At 46.5% G+C, this 24,820-nt stretch overlaps 1 protein-coding gene across 7 annotated transcripts in view; it reads right to left on the reverse strand.

The window, feature by feature from the left end:
* PHF14 (PHD finger protein 14) overlaps window positions 1–24,820 on the reverse strand; it is a 174,495-nt gene that overhangs the window by 114,691 nt on the left and 34,984 nt on the right. For all 7 annotated transcript variants that reach the window (XR_003569997.1, XM_027872045.1, XM_027872043.1 and 4 more), the window contains exons 6-12: window positions 20,517–20,628; window positions 17,836–17,973; window positions 4,878–5,024; window positions 3,491–3,761; window positions 3,135–3,241; window positions 1,647–1,742; window positions 322–425 (exon numbers count right to left, since the gene is read on the reverse strand). Coding sequence is in view for 6 of the 7 variants with exons in the window: in XM_027872045.1 (XP_027727846.1) it covers window positions 322–425; window positions 1,647–1,742; window positions 3,135–3,241; window positions 3,491–3,761; window positions 4,878–5,024; window positions 17,836–17,973; window positions 20,517–20,628 (975 nt within the window). In the remaining variant the exon portion in view is untranslated. The remainder of the gene's footprint in view (window positions 1–321; window positions 426–1,646; window positions 1,743–3,134; window positions 3,242–3,490; window positions 3,762–4,877; window positions 5,025–17,835; window positions 17,974–20,516; window positions 20,629–24,820) is intronic.

Raw genomic sequence — 24,820 nt, forward strand, 5'->3', positions numbered from 1 at the left:
CAAGAAGACTACCTTCCCTGCCTGCCATCTCCCAACATGGCAGCAGGGGCTCAGCTTAGCCCACACATGGCCTGGCTGCAGGCTGGGGAGGAGCTTGCTACACACTCAACGTCACACTGCAGAATAAGCCAAACAAGGAAACAGAACAAAAGCCTATCAGACTGAATCATGCTGACTGGGCACACAGGAAAAATGGAATGGGGTATGAAAGGTGCTTTGGCCGCTCCTGGCCAGGACCCCATGGCCTGGCGCTACAAAAGCGGCTCCAGCCCAGCCCCACCCTCCCACCCTGCTCTGCCCCATCAGATCCTCAATACTTGCCTATAAAGGACAGCAGGCAGGGTCGAGGTCTTTTGGGCACCACCTTCCTTTTTGCTGGGCTTTCTCTCCTTGGGCGCTCGCAAGATGGCCGGTATGTTCAACTTCTATTGATGTAAACAATGCAGTTTTTAGGGTCTGAAAGACCACAAGCAATCCCCTTCTCCTTGTGGACCAAGTAACAGTCCCCTCCCCCCACCCCGACTGTCCCCCTGCTGACCGGGGAGAGACTGCTCAGCCATCTGGCCAGCCACCACCGGCCTCTGACAGGGTGGCCCAGGGGCAGCCGGGGGGGGGGGGGGGGGCGCCTCTTGCTCCTTTTCCTTAAGGAGAATAAAAACTCCCAGGCAGACAAGGTCACTTCCCAGAGGGGAGTGGAAAACAAAGAAGGGAAAGGCCTGCCTCTGCCCGACAGAAGAAGAGGGAGGCCATTTGTCTGAGCCGTGCTGGTGCTCCACAGGTGAATCAGAAAAATGATCTTATTGGCCCGACCTCTGCCCAAAGGTGGCCAGACTCCCCCTGGACTTTCCTCCAGATCATGGCCATCTCTGCGCAGTGCCTCACACAGACAGAACCCAGGGAGGGGGGTCTGGACAGGCACCTCCACAGACCCAGCAAAGAGCCAGCCCGGCAAGGGGAGGGAACAACAGAAGACACCGAGGTCTCTGAAGCCCACCTTAAGAGCCTCTTGCACCACCCACTGCTCCTTGGGCCCGGTGACTTGGTGCCACTCCACTCCTCAACGACAGCGAACAAGAACGCATGCTTTGTAAAATTACTGATCGACTACATCACAGACTCTGCCCTCCTTGGAGTCCTCCTAGCTGAGAAGAGGCGCTTCTCCAACCCAAGGGTCGTCCAAGAATCCCGCAAGCATTCCTCCCAGCACGAGGACTCCTAACACTGAGCCAGCCAGGCACGTCTGTGCCAATGACCACAAGCACTCTGCACTCCTGAAGGAAGAAGCAGACTTGTCCTTCCCTCCCTAACACGTGGCCCTGCCCAAGGGGCAGGAGAGAATTTGCCAGGATTAACTGGTGCTTGGGTCTGGCTTCATCACCAGTGACAGGGCAATCAGTGAGTGCAAATGGAAGAGTTTTGCAAACAAAACAGCTATTTCAACAACAAAATTAAGCTGCAGGTTTCCAGGGGGTGGTTTATGGACCTCTCCACAGGCTTCAGTCAGAAATCATTACCCCCAAAGCATCGCTTGGGCTCAGCCAAACACAAGCTGACAGATGGACCAGAAGACGATTCCTGGAGAATCATCTGTGGAGCCATACGAAGGCTAGGGGACGTCAGAGGGGGATGGCAGGGGAAAGACCCACCTGTCCAGTGATTCTGCCCAGCAAGGCCCAGATCCCTTGTCCTTCATTTCTGAGCTTTCCATTCAGGTTCTGGAGTTCTTCTAAAGATTCACAAAGCTAATGAAAGGAAGGGGAGAAAAAGTCATGACAGGAAGGTGCTCCCCTGGGCCCCGCAGACGGCTGCCCCTCCAGTATGACCCTCACCACACTGGCGGCTGTTTCACTTTCTGGTCTGGCCCTGGGGGCTCTCCCAGGGTGTGGGGGGAACCTCTACCAGGGCAGTCAGTCTACAGTCTGGAAGAACAGCCTGCCAGCCCTGAGAACTTCAGCAAGTGACCCGGGCCTGCCAGCCAATGTGTGTGAGACGAGGCACTGGAACCTAGGCCAGGCCAGCCCCCAGGCCAACTATGCGGTCACTATGCTTCACACTGCTCGAGAGCATGAGGTGGACTTCAATCCAAAGGTCTCTCGGACCCCTCAGTCACCAAAACATTCTTCATAGGTGTTCAGGGACTGCTGTGTCTAAAACACGTTTCAGTTACTCGGATGGAAAATGATTGAGAACAGACTGATACAGCTATCCAAGGATCTATGAGATCATCTGTCAGAACTCTCGTCAGAAAAAAAGAATACGGCAACCACACAATGCCTGGCACTAGAGTGCCGTCCGGGTGACCGGAGAGAAGGAGATGTGGCAGCGGCTGCCCAGATTAACGAAACACGCAGGGTGGGAGAGAGGGAGGAGCCGGGGGGCCAGCAGAGTGATGGGCCCGAGAGCCCGAGGTGGGCAGCCTCGGCGGAAAGAGGAGCCTGCCCACACAGCCGGGATGTGCCGGCGATAGGCCTTCACTCAGGCCCTCCCCACCTGCTGGCCAGCCCACGGGCCTCTATGGCAAGCTGCCTGCAGGCTTAAAAGAAGTTTAATCAAGGGCAATATACTCTACTCTTATTTGGAAATGCTGTTAAAATACAATGCAAGTTTTCTTGTTGTATCTTGCTTCCATATTTTCCTAATGGAAGTTTAAAGTGTGAGCTCCTTCCAAATTCAGAAGAAAACAGAAATGAAATAGAAATCCTCACACATCCAGGGCACTCCAAATTTCTTAGTTCACAGAAACATGGCTGTACAAATGTGCACATAGGGTCCAGACCATGACATGACCATGGTGGTTAGTATTTCTAGAGCATGCTCAGATTTGCAAATCACTTCCTGCAGAGGCCCTCACTGACCCTCTCGAGGACCAGAGGAGGAGGCAGGTGCTGCCTTTATAGTTTAACTGTAAACCTTTATAGTTTACAGATGAGGGAGTGGCTGGCCTATAGTCCCTATGTTCACGTGAGTCTGAGGCCACTTTCGAACTCAGATCCTGCGGGCTCGAGGTGCGGCGCCTTATGGCAGCCCTGGCTGCCCCTCGCAGGCCCTTTGGTGGCCCTTGCCGTCTCCATGGCGCCCCTCACGGGTCATGCGGCAGCCTTGGCTGTCCACATACGGGTCCAGCCTTCACTCACCTTGTTGTACTCCACATGCAGCTTCTCCTGTTCATTTTCTAGCTTGTCCTTGATGTTCTTCTGCTCAGCCATGTTCTCCTGGATCTGAATCATGCGCATGTTTCTCTCTATTTAAACCAAAGAGACCACCACGTTACTTCACAAAATACCCTCCCCTGCCTGAAGGAGCAGGAAGACATGCACACCAGTACTATCTGAGGGCTCATCTAGGTGAGTCTAAGGCTAAAGAAGGAGGTACGCAGACCGCAAGGGTAAACACCCTGGGGCTGGCTACACGACTCGGCAACAGCATGGAAGAAATGCCAGAGGAAAAGACTGACCAGACCTCACTGTGTGTGCGACCTGTCCATACTGACCAAAATAGTAGTTCACAAAGTCCGCAGTCAAAGCCGGCTGTTTGTGCTTTCGCCGCCCGTCCACACTGGAGCTAGTGTCCGACGTGTCCACAGGGAAGATGTCTGTGCTGATGCCCATGAGCTCGGCTTTCCGCATCAGTTTACGAATGGCCGAGGCACTGCTGGTCAGAGGCCGGGGAAGCTTTTCTCTGGGTACCCAGGCCTGAGGCCTGGTGGAACGAGCCAGTTCTGCCTTGGCCCGATACTGCTGCAGTCGCGCATTGATTCTGGCCTGGAAAAGAAAAGGATTTCAAGTCAGTCTGTATATAAAGGAATAATCAATATATTTAAAAGACATAAAAATGGAAGGCAGAGACCAATTAAATCCAACCAACACTGATTAACTACCTACTGTGTATTGGGACCACTCAAGGAAAAAGATGGGACATCCTCTGCCCTTGGAAACAGGTGCAGCAATGAGGTGAGTGGAAGCAAAAGGGAGGTGCCTGGAGGATGGGGGGGGGGGGGGGCTGCTGCATAGGTGCTGACACCTGGGCTGAGATGACCTCCACAGACCTTCTAGGCCTTCCAGAACCATGGAGGCCAGAGGTGGAATGCTAAGGCTGGAGGACAGCGGGAGGCTCACGGGGCTGGAACACAGTATGAGTGAGCAAAGGGCCAAAGCAACAGACTACTTTATATACACAGCACACACAGCAGTCCAACTGGAATAAGAATATTCCTGTGTGTATGTGTGTGTATGCGTGTGTGTGTGTGTGTGTGTGTGTGTGTGTGGCCCCAAGGACTTCCCTCAGTTGTCGAACGGATAAAGTTCTCCCTCGGAAGAACTCCAAGCAGAAGCAGCCTGGGGACTCCTCTGAACCAAAACTGCGTTTGGTTCCTCACGGTGAGTCGAGCTGCCCCAGCACCTCAGGTTGAACCACATCTCAGCGCCAGCAAAGGCAGGGTCTGATCAAGGGCAGGCCGCCCTCTGCCAGGAGGCTACATTGGCTTCCTTGTCCCAAGTGGGTGCTGTCCCGGCAAGATCAAAAGGCAAGTTCGACCCCACAGCGTTCTCACTTCCTATTCTAAGGACGTCTGTTTTCAAGATAAAAATGGCCCCACGGCCCACGGCACCGACCACCCCTTAGAGGCAGCTATGTGCTGGTTCACTCCTTCTAGGAGAATAAAACCTCTTGAAAGTTTAACCTGAAAACCTCAAAACCAAGAGGACGTCAGCAACTGGCCCCAAAGGATTTCAAAAAGCCTTCTTTCTCCTCCAATTTTGGCTCTTGCTGGAGGCTGTAAGGGCCCACCCAAGTGCTTGGGTAGGCCCAACACTCCTTCACTCTCAGGAATGGTTCAAAAGCACCAAGTCAGACCGGACCGGGAAGGATGGAGGAGGTACCTGGGCCTCAGGGGACAGCTGCTTCTCCCTTTCTTGCAAAGACATCTTACAGTAAGACTGCAGCGCCAGATAGTTTTTCCTCTTCCACTTTCTGTCTAGCCTGTCTGCATGCTGTTTGCAATAAGCAAAAAATGGGTCGGCTATATCCTAATATCAAAAAAGAAAGGAAGATAATTAAAGGTGTTCATCTCAAAAATGGTAATACAAATACCAAATCAGATAACTTTTATAAAATGCCTGGCAAACCTTAAAGTACCATCTAAATGTTAGCTATTATTACGCATTAACATAAAACTTAGTTTTCTGCTGAATATTATTATAGAAGAAAAATTACTTCAAGAATGACTAAAGGCAGTTAACACCTGAAAATTATGTAAACGACTGCTCCTTCAATTATAATTTCCATGATAAAAAATGGTTTCAGTATGAAAAGTTTATCTTTTACTATGTCAGTATATATTCATTAATATTTAGAATGAAAACAATTTTAACTGATTGAAAAATCACATGGGAAATCTTAAAACTCTAAATAGATGAAATTTAAGACATGTTTTGGCAAGATAGTAGGCAGAGAAAATTGAGTTTTGTTCATTTTTTCCCCAAAAAACTAATTTAAAAGGACAGAAAGGCTACATGGCACAGTGGGAAAAAAATGAGGACTTTAAGTCCAGGGGACTCACACCCAGGTGTGACAGGTGTGTGATAAATGTCTTCAGGAGTCTCATCTACCTACCACCTCTCAAATCAGGAGAGGAACCAACGTCCTACACACAGCTCTGAAGGGTGCTGGGATGAATGTAGGAAAGTCAATAAAGATGTTCGGAAAACCACAAAGAGCCATACAAATGAAAGGTACTTTCCAATTATTTCTAAATTTTTTAGAATCAATCTCTTTATAAATGCATAATTTACAAAATTTTACAATTTTATAACTGGACTTTCAATGAATTCCATCAATAAGATTTTCTTTTAAAAAACAACACAAAATTTTACATCTATAAAAGCAATGTTTCTGTAAAATACAATAAAATTAAAATATATGTAAATTGCTGTTTAATAAACAAATTCTGAAGCTACAGCTTCTTTGGCACGGGAAGGAAAGCAGTTGGACAAGCCTCTCTTGGCCTATGCCTTAATCACAGGAACCAACCACTAACATTTACATACCTCATCAAGGTGGACTGATGCGTTACACCAATCTCACTGGGGTCTCCAAACCATCTCTTGAGGGAATTAGTATAACAGGAATCATCTCCATTACACAGAGGATAAAACTGGAATTCAGAGTGGGTCCCTGACTTGCCCAAAGTCACAGAACTGGTCAATGTCAGTGAGAGAGGATTCGAACCCAAGCTTTTCCAGAAGAAGGGAAAAAAAAGCACCGCCAAGGCTGGCTTTGAAAGCTGCTGACGGAATGTAAACGGAAAGGAAAGGGTACAGACGAGAGAGCTGCTGTTTCAGGTGCCAGCCTCTGTCTGCTCTTCTTTGCACATGGAAGCTCCGCGTTTCACTGAGCTGTGTAAGCAGGCCCAGAGGCCAGGCTCCCTCTCTCGACTCTCTCCAAATTTCACACAAAGGTTCATTAAAAAGCATCCCAAGCTATTACTCTGTCGGCTCCCTCAGAGAGGATCCCTTTGGAAATGACGACTGAGGATTCATTTCCTCTATCAAAGCAGAGCCTGGAGTTGAGGCAGGGTCAGAAAGAGGCCTGCGGTGCCCCAGACAAGATCTGAAAACCCCTGTGCCCCCAGTCCCATTTCACAAGGGGGCCCCCCACGCACCCCAACTGACTGCCTGACAGACAAATAAACACCCACACACCGTGGTGCAAAAAGGAATGTTCAGCCAGAGCAACACTAAAAAGTGCTCTTGACTGGGCCTCTTCGTGGGCTCCGGGCTGGATGCTACCTCCTTGGCCACCCTCAGGGGCCAGCTCTAAGCAGAGGAAGCTACCTAGATGCATGGGGAAAAGGATACGAATTCACTTTTCTCTTTTCCTAGGATCATCTCAATGCTTCTATTTACTAAAGAGATGCGGACTGATACACACTCACACACACACACACACACACACAAAACACACACACTGCACACGCACACACCTTTCTTTTGGAAGGCTTTGTGTACATCGTCTAATTTCTACATGGCTTTGGGAGGCATTAAGGTATTCTTAGCAGTAGATTTACCTTCCTAATTACATTCTGTCTAGCACAAAACTAAAACTAATTAGTTTGCCTGTCCTAAGCTCACCGCTAGACTGGAAGGCCGAATTCCATGACGCCCTGCCCAGACCAGGACCGGCCACTGTCACTTGGCCCTTTAGCCCCTCATCTGGCTACTGGCCTGCACCGCCTGGGCACATCCCAGCAGCCCTGCTTTCTCTTATCTCCACATTCCAGTCAGGAAGCTGGTCTCTTGCACAGCATTTAGTGTTCAACATGGTGCTTTGCGCCATTAGGCTTTCTGCCAATATTTGTTGGTAAATTGTTCTTCGTGTTTAAAAACAAATCAAAACAAAAAAAGGCAGCACGGGATTGTAAATGTACTGCATGTGGCCCGAAAGAAGACATGAGAAGAAAATTCCCACCCCAGCCCTCTGCAGAGGTAGGAGGTCCACAAATGTTGAACATTACATATGTTTTCAGACTTTTTCAATGTATTCATCAGTTTTGCTGATTTCTTTCCCCTTCTTTTTCTTTTGTCTTAAAAAATGCTATTTGAGTGGATAGAGGCCCTGGAGTCAGGAGGACCTGAGTTCAAATCCGGAATCAAGACACATAACACTCCCTAGCTGTGACTTTGGGCAAGTCACTTAACCCCAATTGCCTCACCAAAAAAAAAAAAAAAAAAAATGCTATTTGTTATATGAGATGGGCCTCTGGGTGGGAGAATGAGGAGACATACTGGGGAAAACAGTTAGTATTAAAAAACATATCAATAAAAATTCTTCTTAAAATTTAAAACGTGTATTACATGCAAAACAATTCCTAGACTGCATCCCATAGCAAAATTGACCATTATATTTAGATTCAAATGAATTCCTATGATTTAATCACCTAAACAGTAAACACCAGGTCACTGTAAACTCTGACTTGTATGGTACCTGGTATGGTGCCCTGTACATACCCCATCCCCAGCACCCAATCTACTGACCAGTATGGACAACAGAGAAAGTCTGTGTCATCACAAACTACCGCCTATACGTTAGCAGAGATTTTCATGAATGACAGCAATTGAATTCATGTCAGTATTTTTCTACCCCAATGCAAATTCACTTAAACTATGTATCCAGATACTTTCTCAACTGAGAAGCAAAGCAAAGAACTGCAAAGAGATGCCCACTGACATGGGCTCAGCTAAACAAAGCATGGCACATGAATGTAAGGAAACATGACCGCAAGGTGGAATGTGAAGAATTCAGAGGAGAGGAAGCCTTGCAGGAGCTGACACAGAGCAAAGGAAGCCCGACCAGAAAGACAATCAACAATATGGCGACAAGAGATGAAGGGGACAAAAAGCAAAGCCAAAATGGAACGCTGTGAGACTATGACAAGCAGGCATTGCTCCAAAGGGCCATGAGAAGGCAACTTCCTCCCTTCTCTAAGGAACAGAAAGCAGGCCACGGCTGTGGAAGAGGATAAAGAACACTGGGTGTGGCTGATGAGCTGGTTGGCTTTTCTGAACCTCCAACCATTCTGGAGAGCAAACTGGAATTATGCCCAGAGTTATTAGTCTATGTGTATCTCTGACTCAGCAAAACTATTAGTATATTTCCAAAGGTGATCAGGGAAAAGGGAAAAGAACCTGTATGTTCTAAACTATTTACAGCAGCTCTCTCCATGGTGGCCAAGAACTGAAAAGTAAGGGGATGCCCATCAACTGGGGAATGGCTGAACAAGCTGCGGTATGCGATTGTGATGGAATACCACTGTGCTATAAGAAATGATGAGGAAAACAAATAAATAAAGAAAGAATTAAAAAAAAGAACAAAAAAAAAGAAATGATGAGCAGGTTGACTTTAGAAAAACACGGAAAGACTTGCAGGAAATAATGAAAAGTGAAATGAGCAGAACCAAGAGAACACTATATACAGTAACAGCAATAATGTTTGAGAAATGATGGTGAACAACCAAGTTATTCTGAGTATTATAAATACTCAAATCAACTACAAAGGACAGACATATGAAGGAAGCTGCTGTTCACCTCCAGAGAAAGAAATGATGAACAGAAGTATGCATGGTACGGTTTTACATATATTTATGAATCTGCGTCAAATGGTGGCCTTCTCTAGCGCAGGGAAGGGAGAGTTGGAGATAGTTTGGAACTTAAAATGCAACAAAAAAATTAAATTAAAAAGAAGGAAATTCAGTTACATGGAACATCTTTCTTTCTAAAAAAATGTTTTATTGATGCTTCTTCTCTGAACACTTCATTTTCCAATGGGGCATTACAGCACCTGACGTACTTTCTATCTAGTAAAGCTACTGCTTTTCAATGCGTGTGATCAATTGCACGTAGACATGGTAGTTCAGCCTTGACTGGTTTATGACCTGGGCGGCAACATCAGTTGTCCAGAAGAACATGTAATAATGGCATCTGTCTCCTTTGGGGTCTATGTACAATAATGCATCAGCCTTCTGTCCAAAGGACCAATATGTAAAGCTAGTTTTTATCTAAGTAATTAATGTCATTTTAAAAAATCTGGCCCCGTGATTTCACTGATATAAGGAACTCCTGGCAAGGAGATGCCCTCTACCAATGCAAATCAGCAACTGCCTTTTTTTAAAAATATATGTATTTTTTTCAACTACATATAAAAATTTTTAACATTTTTTTTTTGAGTTCTGAGTTCTCTCCTCCCCTCTCAATGAGAAGACAAGCAATTTGACACAGGTTATATGTGTGCAGTCATGCAAAACATATTTCCATATTAGTCGTGTTGTGGAAACAAAATAACAAAAACAAAAAAAATTTTTAAAAAGGAAAAATAAAATAAAACAGGAAGCTACCAGATGGCAACCACTGCCATTACCATCCATCAGTGATTCACTGCAGTAACTAATTACTCTTTCCACTGAAGAGAATTTGTCTGAAGTACTCCTTATGTTATTGTTACATCAATTACACAGTGGATTTAAAAAAATAATAACAATGTTGTAGCCCACCAAGACCTCAGGTCTTATTTTCCTAGGAATTGTTGACCTAGCTAGATTCTCACCCCTGGACACCAGGCTGGGGAAGCTGACTTTTTTTACTCCTCCTTCAGAACTTTACACTTTCCCCAGCTGTTGCTTTGTGCTAAATTCAGGCTGTTACTGTGGCCTGCTGAGAGCTTTGGAGATCAGCCTGAGTCATCCTGTACCCTGGTTAACTACAATTCTGACGTCCTTGGCCAACTGAAAAGCAACATACTTCAAGAGATTAAACTGGCTACAAAAACCACGATGTTAACATAATGCACACAGCGCCATCTACCCATTTGTGCTACAAAGTGCTGAAATAATTAGGAAGCTGCCACTCAAATAGACTTGAGGCCCCGATACTTTTTTTTAAATCCCATCTTTCTTTTATTGTCTACAAGAAACAGCTATGAAAACTTTAAAATTCAAAGTAATAAATCAGTCTATAAGGAATAGCCTTTTTAGGGTGTCACACGTTACCAAAACTGAGAGTAAGATAGTGATATAACAAAAGAATTGCCTTAATTAAAAAACTGCTTTAATTAAATATGCTAATTAGGCAAAATGACTCCTAGCTGAAAGTATCATCAGGTTGAAATAAAGCAGCCCCTAATCTGAATACTTATTACTACTGTTAAGGGCTGTTAAGGAGTCCTCTGAACTTGTATTCTGGAGCTGCCATATTTTCCAGAAACCTGGACGCAGTCCACATAGGAAGCCCTGAATGTACCAAGGACGAAGCTCCCCCTAAGCTGACATAATTTGTTGTTTGCCCCCCAAGCTGACCTCCCTGTGTGTCCTTGGGTCTGTGCCAGGCTGGGATGACGTTTGTGCAGCTGGGGTCCTCTGCAGATAAGCGGACCCTCCTATCTTCACAGACTGGCAGTGCCTAAGGGAAAAGAATGAGGCTTTTGCCGTCACCTTGCTCCTCCCCATGGGGAGTGGTCTTGTCTTTTTTCCCACCTTTGCAGACACACTCCCCCTCCCATGTCACACCCCTTCCCGGCCTCTCTGCCTCCCTTTGTCCTGCTATTATCAAAATGTAAACTTCTGTAAAGCCTGGGAACCCTCTGGGCTCCACACACATGCAGGTTCATTTCTCCTGTGATTCTCTGTTGACCCTACAAAAGGTAACCCTCATTAGTACACAAGTGATTCATCAAAAGCCCTTGTTTTTAAATGTTTAAATCCTCTGAAATATCAATATTCATTAAATGCTTATTGCATGAGAACATGCACAGATGTGCAAAGAATCTCTTGATTTTTATGTCCCCCTCCCAAAAAGAAGACTAGTAAAGGAAGAACAAGGAGCGGCAGCAGCAATGACATGTCAGGGTCCCTTGGTCCCTTGGGCCAGGCCTTACTTAGCCCAAGTCTCCAAAGAGAAGGACCCTGCTACAAAAGGCCTGGAGACCAGCCTTCCAAGTGCCCAATCCACAAGTCTCTGCAAGCTCAGCTGTCTGGCAAATAGGAACTGTGTCTCGGGAGCACCTTGTTGGGCAGGAAGTCTGGAGGAGGTGACAGTAAACTGTCTACTGTGAGCTGACCCTCACTCTCGGGAGGCTCATCACCTGCTGAGCCCCTGGCTTCCTGCGTGCAGTGACCCTGACAGACCCTGGACCCTGTCTTGAAGGGACTGAGCCCACTGACCCCCAGAACGTATTATCCCAACCCAGTCAGCATCAGACTATAACAGATCCATCATTCTACTAAACTGTAAATGGCCCCAAAGCCTATCCACCCAGAGCCACACACCAAAACCACGGTCAACAATTGTTCCTTAACCCTGTTCTCTTTTAATAATTTCCATTTCCATGAGAATCACAGGGGAACATCAAATTCAGCGTCATCAGGCGTGACTCTCCTGCCCACAAAGGCAAAGACGGACAACGTGTCTAAGAAGGACTTGGATCATGGTGGTGTTCTTTAGGGCCGTGTTGCTATGAGAACAGTGCCTCGAGGAGAAGTCTCCTAGCACAGGGAGGAGCCGCCAGCCTGAGTCTGGCAGACCTCGGCCGACTCGTGTGTGGCCACCACTAAGTCAGTAACCCCCAATGTCTCTGCTGCAGAGATGAGCCGGCTACATCGGCAGAGAATTTCTCCCTGAGAACTTACCTAACACAGATGTAATCTCAGGCCCCAACAAACCAAGACGTAGAAGGCAGCATTAACTGCATCAACTAAAGCATGCATGTGTTGTTGCTTAGAAAAAGAACAGCAATTATCATGGAGAAAGGAGACAATGAGACAAGGGGAATCCTGACCAATCAACAGGCACTGATGAAGCACCTGTGTGCCTAGCTCTGTGTGAGGGGCCGAGGAGGCAAAGAGAAAAGCCTAACCGTCTCTCCCCAGAGAGAGAGACAACATTACCTCTGAACATGACACGCAATCCCAATCAATTGTGACCTCCTTGAGGGCAGGGATTGTTTTGCCTCCTTCTGTACCCAGAGTTTTAGCACAGTGCCTGGCACACTTAACAAATGTTCACTGATTGATTTATCTAAGTCAGTACAAACCAGGCACTAACAACTGGGGAGGGAGGAAAGCTGGTTGTTGAAGGCCCCCAGCCAACAGCCTGCCCAAATACCCAGCCCAGACTATCTGCGCCCAAGCACAAGGATGAGTAAGATGGAACAGCCAGTTCTGCTGACATGTGGAGGAGAGGATGGGCATGAGCATCTCAGAGGCAGACAGAATACAGGAGGTCCAGCCTGACTCCGAAGCTCCTTCTGCTCCTGTGGCCCTGACACCAGATGGAATGGAGGGTTGGGGGACGAATAAGAATTAGATGCCTGCCATGTGCCAAACGCTGTGATAAGCACTTTACAAATGTTATTAAAGAAGGTGGACATTACTGAAACACACATCAAAGAACCACCCCATTGAGGTCTTTCACTCTGTGGGTAACATTTCTTTGAAAGTTGGCCTGACGCTTTGCTTTCACACACTGACCTAAAGCATCTCAAGATGGTGGAAAAGACATCATCCGGTCAAGGCATGAGAGAACAGGTCCCACACCAAAGAGTGGTGAGAGCCCCAACGGTATGTCCTCAGCCGGCTGCATGGTGGTCCCATGCTCTGCCCATTTTCACACACCAAGAAACTAGCAAGCAAGTAATAACCTTGCCCATACAAAGAACAGGGTCAAACAGGGAATACAAGACGTGAGGAAGTCACAGTCACAAAAGTGGGCACAGCCCCATGCTGTTACAACCAACACCATCACAATCCAATACACAGGAGCAGGCTTCTCTTTGGTGCCTGCTGTGTGAAGAAGGCCGTTCGAGGCACTGGTGGAAGGGGGGTGGGGTAAGAGAAGAGAGAAAGAAAAAGGCAGACAAGGGATGGTCCTAGCCCTTAAGGTGCTTACAGTTTACCAAGGGAATATGACACGAACCTTGGAAACCGCATGCCATGATGCACGCAGCAGATGGACCGACATGAGGGGTGGGGAGGGAAGGCAGCACCTCAAGGTGGGCACCATGGAGAAGGTGGCACCTGACTTGGCTTTTAAAGGGTAGGGAGGAATTCAACAGATAGAAAGATGAGTCAGGATATTCTCAGGAGACTGGCTGCACAGCAATGTCAACAGGGTGAAGCAGATCTTAGGGAGGGGTGAGATATTACACCAGCCTCATCACCCGGAGATTTCCAGGTCTAAGCCAATGGCCCAATTACTACCAAAAACGCTGAATATAAAATCCTATCATAACCAAAAGCCTAGCTTGGAACTGGGGTTTGTAGAACTGGTCATTTCATAACATCGGGTGTGCAGAATTAAAAGGAAATATATATATACACACAGCTACGTAGGAAAGATGAATTTTTTTTAATCACCTTCCCCTGAAAACTCCTTGCTCAGGTTCCAACTCACCATATCCTGAAAGATTTCTGGATCTGAGATCCTTTCAATGATTCTGATGGCCACTCAATCCCTGCCTTCTCAATGAGGGCGAATCTTACCTAAAACTCCCCAAAACCCACCATGGGGAATCTGGCCAAAGCTTTGGAAACCAAAACAGCTCCAGGTCTTTGAGAGCTTGAGGCCAGTGAGAGCAGTAAAGGGGCTGCCAGCTGCTCAGGCTCCCTCAGCCCCCCTCCCCCGCCCCTCCAGGGATGCACGTCTACTTGGTAGATGGTATCCTGGGGCCACTTTCACAGGAGTCAACCTTGGCAACGACCTGTACCGGTACAGACCACTGTACCGTTAACCAAAAACAACATCACAAGTCCATGAGACATGCCCTGCAACTGGATTTATTACAAGAGAAAAGCACACGCACGTGGGAACTCCCTATACCAAGGACGCCAGCAGTACAGGGAAAAAAAGCCTTGGTATTTAAGTTACAGGGAAAAGGGGAAGTCTTAGAGGAGGGGAAAAGGATTAATCTCTTCCTAAAGGGGAGGAGAAAGGCAATGGTAAAAGCAGCATTCTTTTCCCTTGGGAACTGCTAGACCATGGAGATAGGATGGTCCGCATTCTGAGAAGGGGTTTTTTAAGTATTATTTCCTGAACCTTGATTCTAGGCAGTAAGAATACAAATGATTTCTCTGGATGAGGCTCATATCCTGGACCTTTGATCTCATTTATTGTCACAATTAATTTTCTGGTAAAGATAAATGGATTTTTCTAGATGCACTATTATCACGTCAGCAGCAAATAAGCATACTTTGACCTATGTTTCCAACATTAACATCCTCTGATATCTTTGTTCCTATTTTTCTGCAATGTCAAGAACTTCTACTGCTGTGTTAAATAAAAGTAAAGACTGCGGCACTCTGGTTCTGCTCATCTCCACCAAGAATGCCCCTAAGATTTCTGTACTGCCAGCATGCTGGCTCTTGGTTTCAGGTGGGTAATTGTTATTACGGCAAAGAAACATCCTATTCCAAAGATTCTGAACCTGGCATCCTTGACCTTGGAACTTTCAATGCTTGATAACCATAATTCAGTATAACTGGTTTACAGTGTAATCTCATGTACATTATTACTCTATGCCTCTGAAAACATTACTCTGAGCAGGAGTCCAGAGAATTCACCAAACTGACCACCAAAGGAATCCTGGACACAAAAAAGAGGTGAAAAGGTGCTGCTCTATTCCTGTTTCTTTAAGTGTTTTAATACGAATGAATGCTAAGTTCCATCAAAAAAAAAAATGTTTTCTAGGGGCAGCTAGGTGGCGCAGTGGATAGAGCACCGGCCCCAAAGTCAGGAGGACCCGAGTTCAAATCTGGCCTCAGACCAAACACTTGACACTTACTAGCTGTGTGACCCTGAGCAAGTCACTTAACCCCAATTGCCTAAAACAACAACAACAAAAAATGTTTTCTGTACTTCATGATTTAATCATACAAGTTTGAGATTTTTGCTACCATGATATACTACACTGAGCCAAGCCCTGCTTGTTCATGGTAAATAATGTGTTTACTGCTTTGATATGTTCTGCTATTTCTTTATTTTCCATTCTACACTAATTAGGGGAAATTGTCTTTGTGGTGTTATCCTTGTCACGTTTTAAAATCCATAAGGCATTTGCTTCAGAAAAGATACTGGGTTACATTCCATCTTTCTCCACATTTATGAATGCTCTACATAGCACAGGGATCATTTGTTTGTGGAAGGGTCGAAAGCATTAACCTGTTAATCCATCTGGGGCATGTGTCTTTGTGTGGGATAATTCTCTGATGATCCACTTCTCTTCCTCCAAGAAGAAATTATTATTTCCCATTGTGTCAGTTTGGGTAAATTAGGCTTTTGTAGATAAGCATCTATTTGTTCTAATTTATCTAATTTGTCAGAATATAGCTGTGGGGAGTATTCCTCTTGAATATTCTTGGTTCATTTTTTCAAATGAGCTTCTGGCTTTATCAAGTCAACTCAAATGTTCTTTCATTTTATATTCTATTTATTTTTGCTCTTAACTTTATAATTAGTCTTTTCTACATTCTTTTGGGCTACTGGTTTGCACTTTAGGTGCAAGCTTTTTCCCTGCTTGCTCTCATTAATGGAAGCATTTAGTAATATAAATTTGACTCTATAGACCACTATGGTCTATACGCACAATTTTGTATATGTGGTACTGTTGTTTCTGTCTTAAATACTGTTATCATTTTTCTTATTTCTTTTACAACTTAATCTTTTTTAATCATTATTTTTCAGTTTTCATAGTTTTATCAGTTTTGCTAAGGTTATTATAATTTCATTCCAATATTATACTGTGATTTGGAAAGACAGTATATAGAATGTTTGTCCCCCGAAAGTTACAAAGGGATAGATTCCCTATGACTTAGCACATGTTCGATATTGAACATTTCTACATAGCAGAAAAGTATAAAAATTCTTTCTTTCTCCCATTTCATTCTTCCGTGTTAATTTCAACTGTACAATAAGCAATCAATCTGTGAGTTCTTTGTTACTGAATTATTTTATTTTAATTTCATATATTCATAATGGAATACTAAAGTTTCCAATTGTATTACTGTTAAATTGTTTATCTGTTTCTTCCTCTAATCCTACTAACAATTCTTTTATGTTTGGTGCACACAACTTGAGAACTCACATATTTATTATTCACTTTTTCCTTAATACTATTAATTAATGTCCTTGTCAATCTCTCAATGTTTCTGAGGTTGAATTCAGGAGAATTATCAGATAACATTGATGCCATTTTTTGTACTTGTGGGTGCGATGATGCATTATAAACCAATCTCTGACCTTAATTGCTTTATTTTTTTATCCAATGTGCTTCTTTTAAGCATCCACAATAATCGGTATTCATTCTTGATCCCTTCTGTAACCCGTTATCTTTTAATAGGAGAATTTAGACCATTAAAATTTATCATTTTAATTAATAATCTTTCTTTTCTTCTTCTTCTTTTGTTTTTTTTGGCTAGGTAATGGGGTTAAGTAACTTGCCCAGCGTCACACGGCTACTAAGTGTTAAGTGTTTGAGGTCAAATTTGAACTCAGGTCCCCCGGACTCCAGGGCCGGTGCTCTATCCACAGTAATTTTTCTCATTGCTCTTGACGTTGCCTAGAGAGCGAAGTCAACCTTAACTATCTATTCCTATTTCAACTATTAACGAGACAAGTTACAGTTCTGTCTTCAAGCTCTTAACCCTTATAACTGACTCGAAGGAGGGCTCCCGATGCTTGCAAAATGGTTTACAATCATTACGTCATGTGAGAATCCAAACAGCCCTGTGATATGCTGTGGGTATCTCTATTCCCATTTTGCAAATGAGAAGATGGAGGCTCAGGACGTTTAAAGAAACCTGCCGACAGTCACAAAGTTGCTGAATATCAGAGGCAGGATTCAAACACAGATCTTTCTGAACGGAAATCCAGCACTCCACCTGCTAGGCCACAGCCAGCCTGAGGCTCAATGCCGTTTCCAACACAGGTGACAGGTGCGTCACTGCGCCTGCCAGCTCCTTCCCTTCATTTGCTCATTGTGTCCTTCATTTTTCTGTGTACTTGCTAAATACCTTTTTTGGTTTTTTTGGGGGGGCTGGCTCTCTACCCACTATGCCACACTGCTCCTCCATCAAATGCAAGCTTTTTGTACATGCTTTGGAAAAAATAATACACAAAGAGAAAAACTGAATTAATCAATTTTTAAAATGCATTGAACACTGCTCCAGAGTCTGCCAGGGGCAATCTTACAGCAAGTCCAACCTGTTCACTATGGGCACATGAAATGAGGTCTGGGGTCAGATACCATGAGAAAGACTCGAATTGCTCCCACCACCCCCCTGGGCCGGGCTGAGCTTACCTCCTCGGCGGCAGCTTCAGAAAGCAGACCCTCCTTCTGGGCGCAGGTGACGTGGAAATAGGCCCGGCACATTCCTGCATCACAACTGATGCACACTCCAGTTCTGGCAAAACGGGGATCTTCACAGAAGCTGCATTCCTGCCACAGAACCAAAAGAAAACCGCTCGCTCTGCAACATTCCAGACACCGTCACCCCCACATCTTTCTGGCTCAAACAAAATGGAGATGTATGTACACGAGCAATGCTTCCTTTCAGACGAGGATGGTGGAGCTTCCACGGCGACCAAAAAGCACCACGCTTGAGTGACACGCAGGGAAGCCAGGTGGTGAATACGAGAGAGGAAAGTATGACAGGCACAGAGGACAGGCAGAGAAAAGGCATTTGAGATGGAGTATTCTGTGCAAGGATCAGCCAGGAGGCCCATGTCCCTGGAGCACAATACAGTTTGGTGAAATGGGGGATAGGAGAGGGGTATGGGTAGAAGAAGATGGGGGCGGGGGTGTTGTCTATTTAAACCTGGAGGAGATAGGAAGCCACTGCAGTTTACTGAGTAGGGGATGACAAAGTCAGACCTGTGGATAATAAAGCAGCGAACAAAATAAGGATAGGGAACAAGCTGGCTTAAGAAAAAAATGCCGTGACGAAGATGGATGGGATAAGCTTGGGGCCCGAGCTTTCAACGGTGCCATGAACTCTGAGGTGAGGAAACGCTTATCTTCCAGGGCGACGGACACCGCAACGCACAGCCCTGGAATTGCCTGGAGCAGCGATGCCAAAGCCACCCAGAACCAGGGCCGCGGGGCCGTCCTGGAGAATTCCTGCGGCCGGGTACTGACTGGGAGAGCCACCAACCATCTCCCGACCTCTTCTGCCCAACATTTCCCAAGAACGTTTTAATCTGGGAGGGGACTCGAACCTCGGTCTGGCTGGCTTCGAGGCTAGCTCTTTCCCTGCTGGGCCACACTGCTTGAGGAGTGAATGGCAGCTCTATGGGAGGAGTTTTGTGCCAAAGCGCTGCTCTTTGCAGAGTCCATGACCAAGCCCTGAACACAGAACAAGCGTGAGCGCGTCACAGGCCCACGGAAGTCAAGGAGCGAGCTCTCTACCTGAGTGCCAGTCACTGCGACAGGGAGGAGAGCCTTAGACCAGGAAGGGCCTCCTTCTCATAAGAAGCGGAGGCTACAAGTCCCACCTCAGCAGTGCTCGGGAGCAAGCGAGCAGGGTCCCGCCTCACCGCAGGCAGAGGAGGGAGCATCAAGGGCTCACCACTCCTTCATCAGTGCTGACACCACCCTGCCACGCTGTTCTCCACAGTCTGCTCCCAGGAGGGGTCTCTGCCCCCTAAGGGTCCTGAATTAGACCTGAGCCAGGTCAATGCCAATTGTCACGTCCCTGAGCACAAAGGATGCCTGTCTTCTTCCCTTCCTTCCTCCCAAGACTCTTCTGGGGAAAAGGCGGGCACACAGGAGGCTCTTAATGAACCCCTGTGGACTGGTCACTTCTCAGCTGTGACGTGCTCTAAGAAATAAGGGCAGTAATGATGAGAGGGTAAGTCGATCTGGGACACTTCCCCTGGCACACAACTCCTATACCTCACATGGATTCTGCGGGAAAGTTGGTGGAGGTTCTGAACACTAGGCTTAAAAATGTCCTTTGGGATGGACTTTGTTACACAAAGAAGAGCTCAGCTCCCAAAGCAGGGCGGCTCCTGCTCGAGACCCAAAGTCACAAAGAATATTCCCCAAATACTAAAAGCCAAGAAATCTGGGGAAAAGGTGCTCCTGAGGAGATAAGACACCCCCATCTCACCAGGAAAGGATCCCTCTAAATTTAACTAGAGAGGATGGTAAGATCACAGCTTTAGGGCTGGAGGAAACTGAGGCCCAGACAGGCTGTGACACACCAAAGGTTCAGAGCAAGAGAACACGTATTTGGACTCCAAAGAAAGGAAGCAAAAAGTCATTTTCATGTTTCTCCAAAGCTGAGGGCTAGGCAGGTACAGGGCACACCCCAGGAAAAGGTGGACACTACCAGCTGGCCTGGCTCGACAGCAGCATTCCTGAAGGCCGCCCTACTCCTGCCCTACCACACCGAAAGCCTTCTCATTGCTCTCCCTCTTCCTACCCCAAACACATCAACTTGGTTAAGGGAAAAAGACTGAGCTGGCCAGCAATGTGGGGACCTCAGTGCCCTGAGCAGAGACCACCAGACTGTTCAATACAGATGAGCAAACTGGCAGTGCGAGCCTGATCCACGTGCCTAAGTGTGTCCAGTGAGATTTCTCCCCCTCTAGGAGCCTGGGGGCTCCCGACTGCAGCAAAATGTGCCTTCAACACCACACTGAGACAAGGTTCAGCCAGGCTTGCTGATGCTTGTGACCATGTTTCCCATGTACAACTGCTGTTTGAGAGGAAGATTCTTGGGGCAGAGAATGTGCTACTCATCACATAAAACCTTGCACATAATAGATACGTAACAAAAATTGGGAGAAGGGAATTATCTCCCAAGTTCTTCAGAGAAAAAACCCATCCACGACTAACATCCACTATTTGTATTTGAAACCCTTTTAATATGCTCCAGAGAACATCAAATGATGACTAATAAACTTACAAAATGTAAACTACGCCAAAAAAGGGCATTGGAAAACCTCACAAAGCCCAGTAGAAGAGTTTAACCTTACCTTGGCCCCATACTTGGAGTAATTCATCTCTGTAAGGGTCACAGGCCGCAGCTTGTCAATATCACCAAAAGCCACTCCTGGGACATAGAGGGCGCAGACTATGTGGACCCACCTACAAGGGAGGACACGACAGCATTTATGAACGAGGTTATCAACAAGCCTACACTGAGGACCAAGAGTTCTTTCCCTCCAGGAGCGTGGTCTGGCCAAACGTGGGCTCTATCTTACAAAAACTGTCAGCCCCATAATCTCCCCTTCACCCACATGTTACTAATGCCATCTATGGAAACTAAAGGAAAAGGGTCCCTTTAAACACAACCATGATAGCAACTCCTACAGACAAAGCCTATGTAGGCCAAAGCTGCTGCTCCTCCATCCCCAAGGGGGGCTACCTGCCACCCAACAAGTAAGGCCCCATGCGTTCTCTCTGTCTGTGCTCCTCCTGAGGAGGCAGCATGGAAGGACGAGGGGGCATAGAGGTGAGGTTCTCCAGGGAGGGAATCTAAGCATGGGGGCGAGGGGGGCAGGGGGGATCAACAGAGGGAAAGATGGAAGCGAGAGTGCTGTGGGAGGAGACGAGTGACACAAACGAGACCGGAGAAACTGAGCTGCTGAGCACAAAGACAGGCCAGGATCCAGGCATCTCCTTCCTATTAACTGCCATGCTGGGAAAAAAATGCTCCAAATCGCTAATAATTAGAAAAGGGGATCTTGAAGTGCGGTCTGTAAACCAGTTCTGTAAAATATTTTCACAGCAACTTCAATATAATTAGTTTCCTTTGTAATCCTCTGATTTCATTTTATGCATTTAAAAACCTTTTTCTGAGAAAGTGGTCCATCAACTTTACCAGACTGCCAGGAGGGACCACAACAAAGGGCTAAGAAATCCTGAACTGGAGGAATAAACCCGAGGTCCCACCTCACATCCATCAGATTGGCAATGCTGACAAAAAGGGGAAACGGGAAATGTTGAAGGCGCCACAGGAAAACGAGCCCGTTGAAGCACTTGGTGGGTGGGCTGCCCTTTCCCGGGCCATTTCATACTATGCCCCCAAAGTCACCAAACTCCGCACCCCAGCTGACCCAGTGACCTCACTGAGTGATACGATACATCTGCCCTCCGAGAGCCCAGAGGGCCAGCCAAGCGGACTGCAGAGGCTCATTTCCAAGGTGAGGCGCTATTCACCAGGTGATAACATAGTCTTAAAACATCCCTCAAGACTACGGGACCTTCTGTTTCCAAAGCACAAGTGGGAGAGCAGCGAAGAGAAGGTCAGGATTAGGAATGGGAGAGTTGGGAAGCTACGGATGGAGTGACCACTGGCAATCACTACTAATCTGTATCCAAGTACCGGACAAATGACCTGGACCTGCTAGTCTATCCCTAGACTGAGATGCGTACAGAAGGGCTCATGGAAAGAGGTCTGCCCTGTTCTCTTTGGACAGGTTGCAACGGGCTCCACCAGAACCACAATTCCACGGACTATCTGGTCATTCTGCCTCCTAACGCTCACAAAGAAGGAACCTAAGCAAGAAAATGTCACTGCAAGAGCCAACATCTGCTCCAAAAACAGAGACTTTCTTAAGACCCCAAACGCACAGAGGAAGAGCCCTGTGACTTTTTCCTCTTCACCTGAGTGGGTCCATCTTCAAACCAGGCTCCTTTTCAGTGCAGCCTGAACAGTCAGATTGGCTTCATCCCAGGGTCTCATAATACGCCCAGTGCTTAGTGCTATGCCTGACATATGGTAGGTACTTCATAAATGTTTGTTGACCTATCACCAGTGTCCTTCTTAAGAGTGACTCACCAGGTTGTCAGAGGGTGTGAGCCATAATTTTTGTTTTTTGGGCAGCAGCTTGTTTTTAATGTGAACATGTGTAAGGACACACCTTCAGGACATTAACAATGGCTACAGTTGATTTTTAGCCATAGTCGCACAAGATACCACCAGCGCGCTTTTCTCCGTCTGTCTGGGGAGCAGGATGAGGGCTTAAGAAATCTGGGTGTCAGAGAACAGTCCTGGCCCCCAAGAGCCACACTGCCCCAGGGAAGGGATGCACCGGCCACGCCCAAGGAAAGGGAGCAGCTTTCTCCCGGGTGCCCTTGAGCTCATGGCCAGTTCGTGAGGAGAGGGAGCTAGGTGGCCTTCAGGAGGTAGGGATTTTACTCTCTTCAAAATATTTTTAATAAAGCCAGTTCCAAAGAGGGACGGGCTGGCAGAAGGTCCCATACATTTCAACAGTCAGAAAGGAGTTGTACACTTACTAGCTGTGTGACCCTGGGCAAGTCACTTAACCCCAACTCTCTAAGCAAAAAAAAAAAAACAAAAAAACCAAAAGGAGTTGTATTGGCCAGACCCACTACACGTGGCAGCTCCCGTAGGACCCCAAGGGAGGCAAGGAGCAATGCTGGAGATCCATGGCTCTTGTTGGCATCCATTCTTCCTCATGGTGCCCCAGATGTGTTCACCAGATACCCCCAGGGAAGGACTTGTGCAGGGCCCTTCCTCCCCCCAATTAATGCAGGTGATTCCATAAAGCTACCAAAAAGAACACCCTCCAGCAATTATTAACAGCTGGCTATTTTCCCCAGCCAGTCTCCAAACAGCAGGAAGAGGACTTGAATGGCGGCCACAGTCTTCCAGATGGAGTCCTACCAAGGGGGGTACGTGCCAGCAGCTGCCGTGGGCAGTCTGTGGAAAAGGGCTTCCTGGTCATGTGTTTGTGCTTTTCTCAAATGTGATGAACAATTCTTAAAAACCTTTGCTTTTCACTTCTTGTTTTTATTTTATATGTGTGTGTGTGTACATATATAGATGCATGTATATGCATCTATATACCCTATGTGTATATAACATATTACATGTATGACATATGTCTAGAACCATATGCTAGATGTACTATATACATATATATGTGCATATATAAACTGGAACCTGCTAGAGGAAATGGTGTTAGCCAACCAACAGAATCAGTCTGTCCATCAGTCAACAAGGTTGATTAAGCATGCACTGTATACCAGGTACCATGCTAACAAGTAGGGATAAGAAAGGCATAAACAGACCCGGCCTCAAGGAGCAGATACTCCAAATGGAAAGACAGCACCTAAATAATTAGGTACACCCAACACATATGCAGAGTATGGGGAAGGTCACCTGAAAGTGGAAGACGCTAACAGCGCTGGCCTTTACCTTCCATTGGATTGTGCCAGAGGCTGGGTTTTTGTCCCTCACGACAGACCCTTCAGAGTCTTTACTCATGCAATGAGGCTGCTCTTACTATGTGATAATCCTCATGGCAAGAGGATAAAAAGAAACCAAAACTGGAAGACCCCAAAGGCAGACAGACTATGCAGGAGACTTAGAACATGTTGAAAGCATGCTGTTTTCAACTGATTGAATCAAGAAGAGAGTTTGGAATCACTAAACACCTTGAAAACTAAATTACAACAAAAATGAACAGAAGGAGACAAATGCTCACACCGCTGGAGGAGTCATTTTGGAATGTTCTGCCCTCTGGCCTAGCAGACCCAAACTAGCTGACAGATGTTTACAAAAGTTGTCAATCAAGAAACACGAAGTCTGGACAAAGCCACAAACAGGGAACTTTACTGTTTCCTAGATGTTTAACAAACGCTCAACTGCCGTCACAAGGAGAAGAGCAAAAGAGCCCAGAAACTGCTGCCACCATCACCTGCATAAGTTCTGTAGCAGAGAAAGACGAGAGACAAGGCTGATACGCGTGGGAATATGGACCTCTGTTCTAGAGCCTCCAGAGACCCTGGAATGAGATCCAGAAGAGCCAAAACCAACCAATGGGAAGCAGAGTAGGTCAGCCCCACTTTTACAGTCAGAGATTCACTAAACACTCCTCTTCCTTGATGACCGTGTGTAAACTGCAGGCACCCAGAACATGACAAAGCTGCCTCAGCAAAATCCGTCAGTGCGCAATCCAGAACCCAGGGGATGAATAACCCACTGCCTAGACCGCAACAGTGCCCATGCAGCGGCACCACCAGAACGAGGAACGGCCCATGTCCAGAGGCAGGAGGGGGACCGGGGATTCCAATTCCATCTCTGACATCTCGGGGCCATGACCACAAGCAAGTCCTCTCTTAGCCCCAGCGTCCTTATCCGGACAGCAATACTCCTCATGGCTGTTGTGAAGACCAAATGAGATGACCCAGGCAATACAGCAAGGATTCTCCCCGTGGGAATGCTATCCTCCAAGGCAGATCAAAGCCAATCCACAGCCTAGGCAGCAAGCAAGACCTACAGACCCTGCCAGAGGTACAATTCCTACAT

Source organism: Vombatus ursinus, unplaced genomic scaffold (genome assembly GCF_900497805.2).
Source record: "Vombatus ursinus unplaced genomic scaffold, bare-nosed wombat genome assembly UNPS02014799.1, whole genome shotgun sequence".
Taxonomy (NCBI): domain Eukaryota; kingdom Metazoa; phylum Chordata; class Mammalia; order Diprotodontia; family Vombatidae; genus Vombatus; species Vombatus ursinus.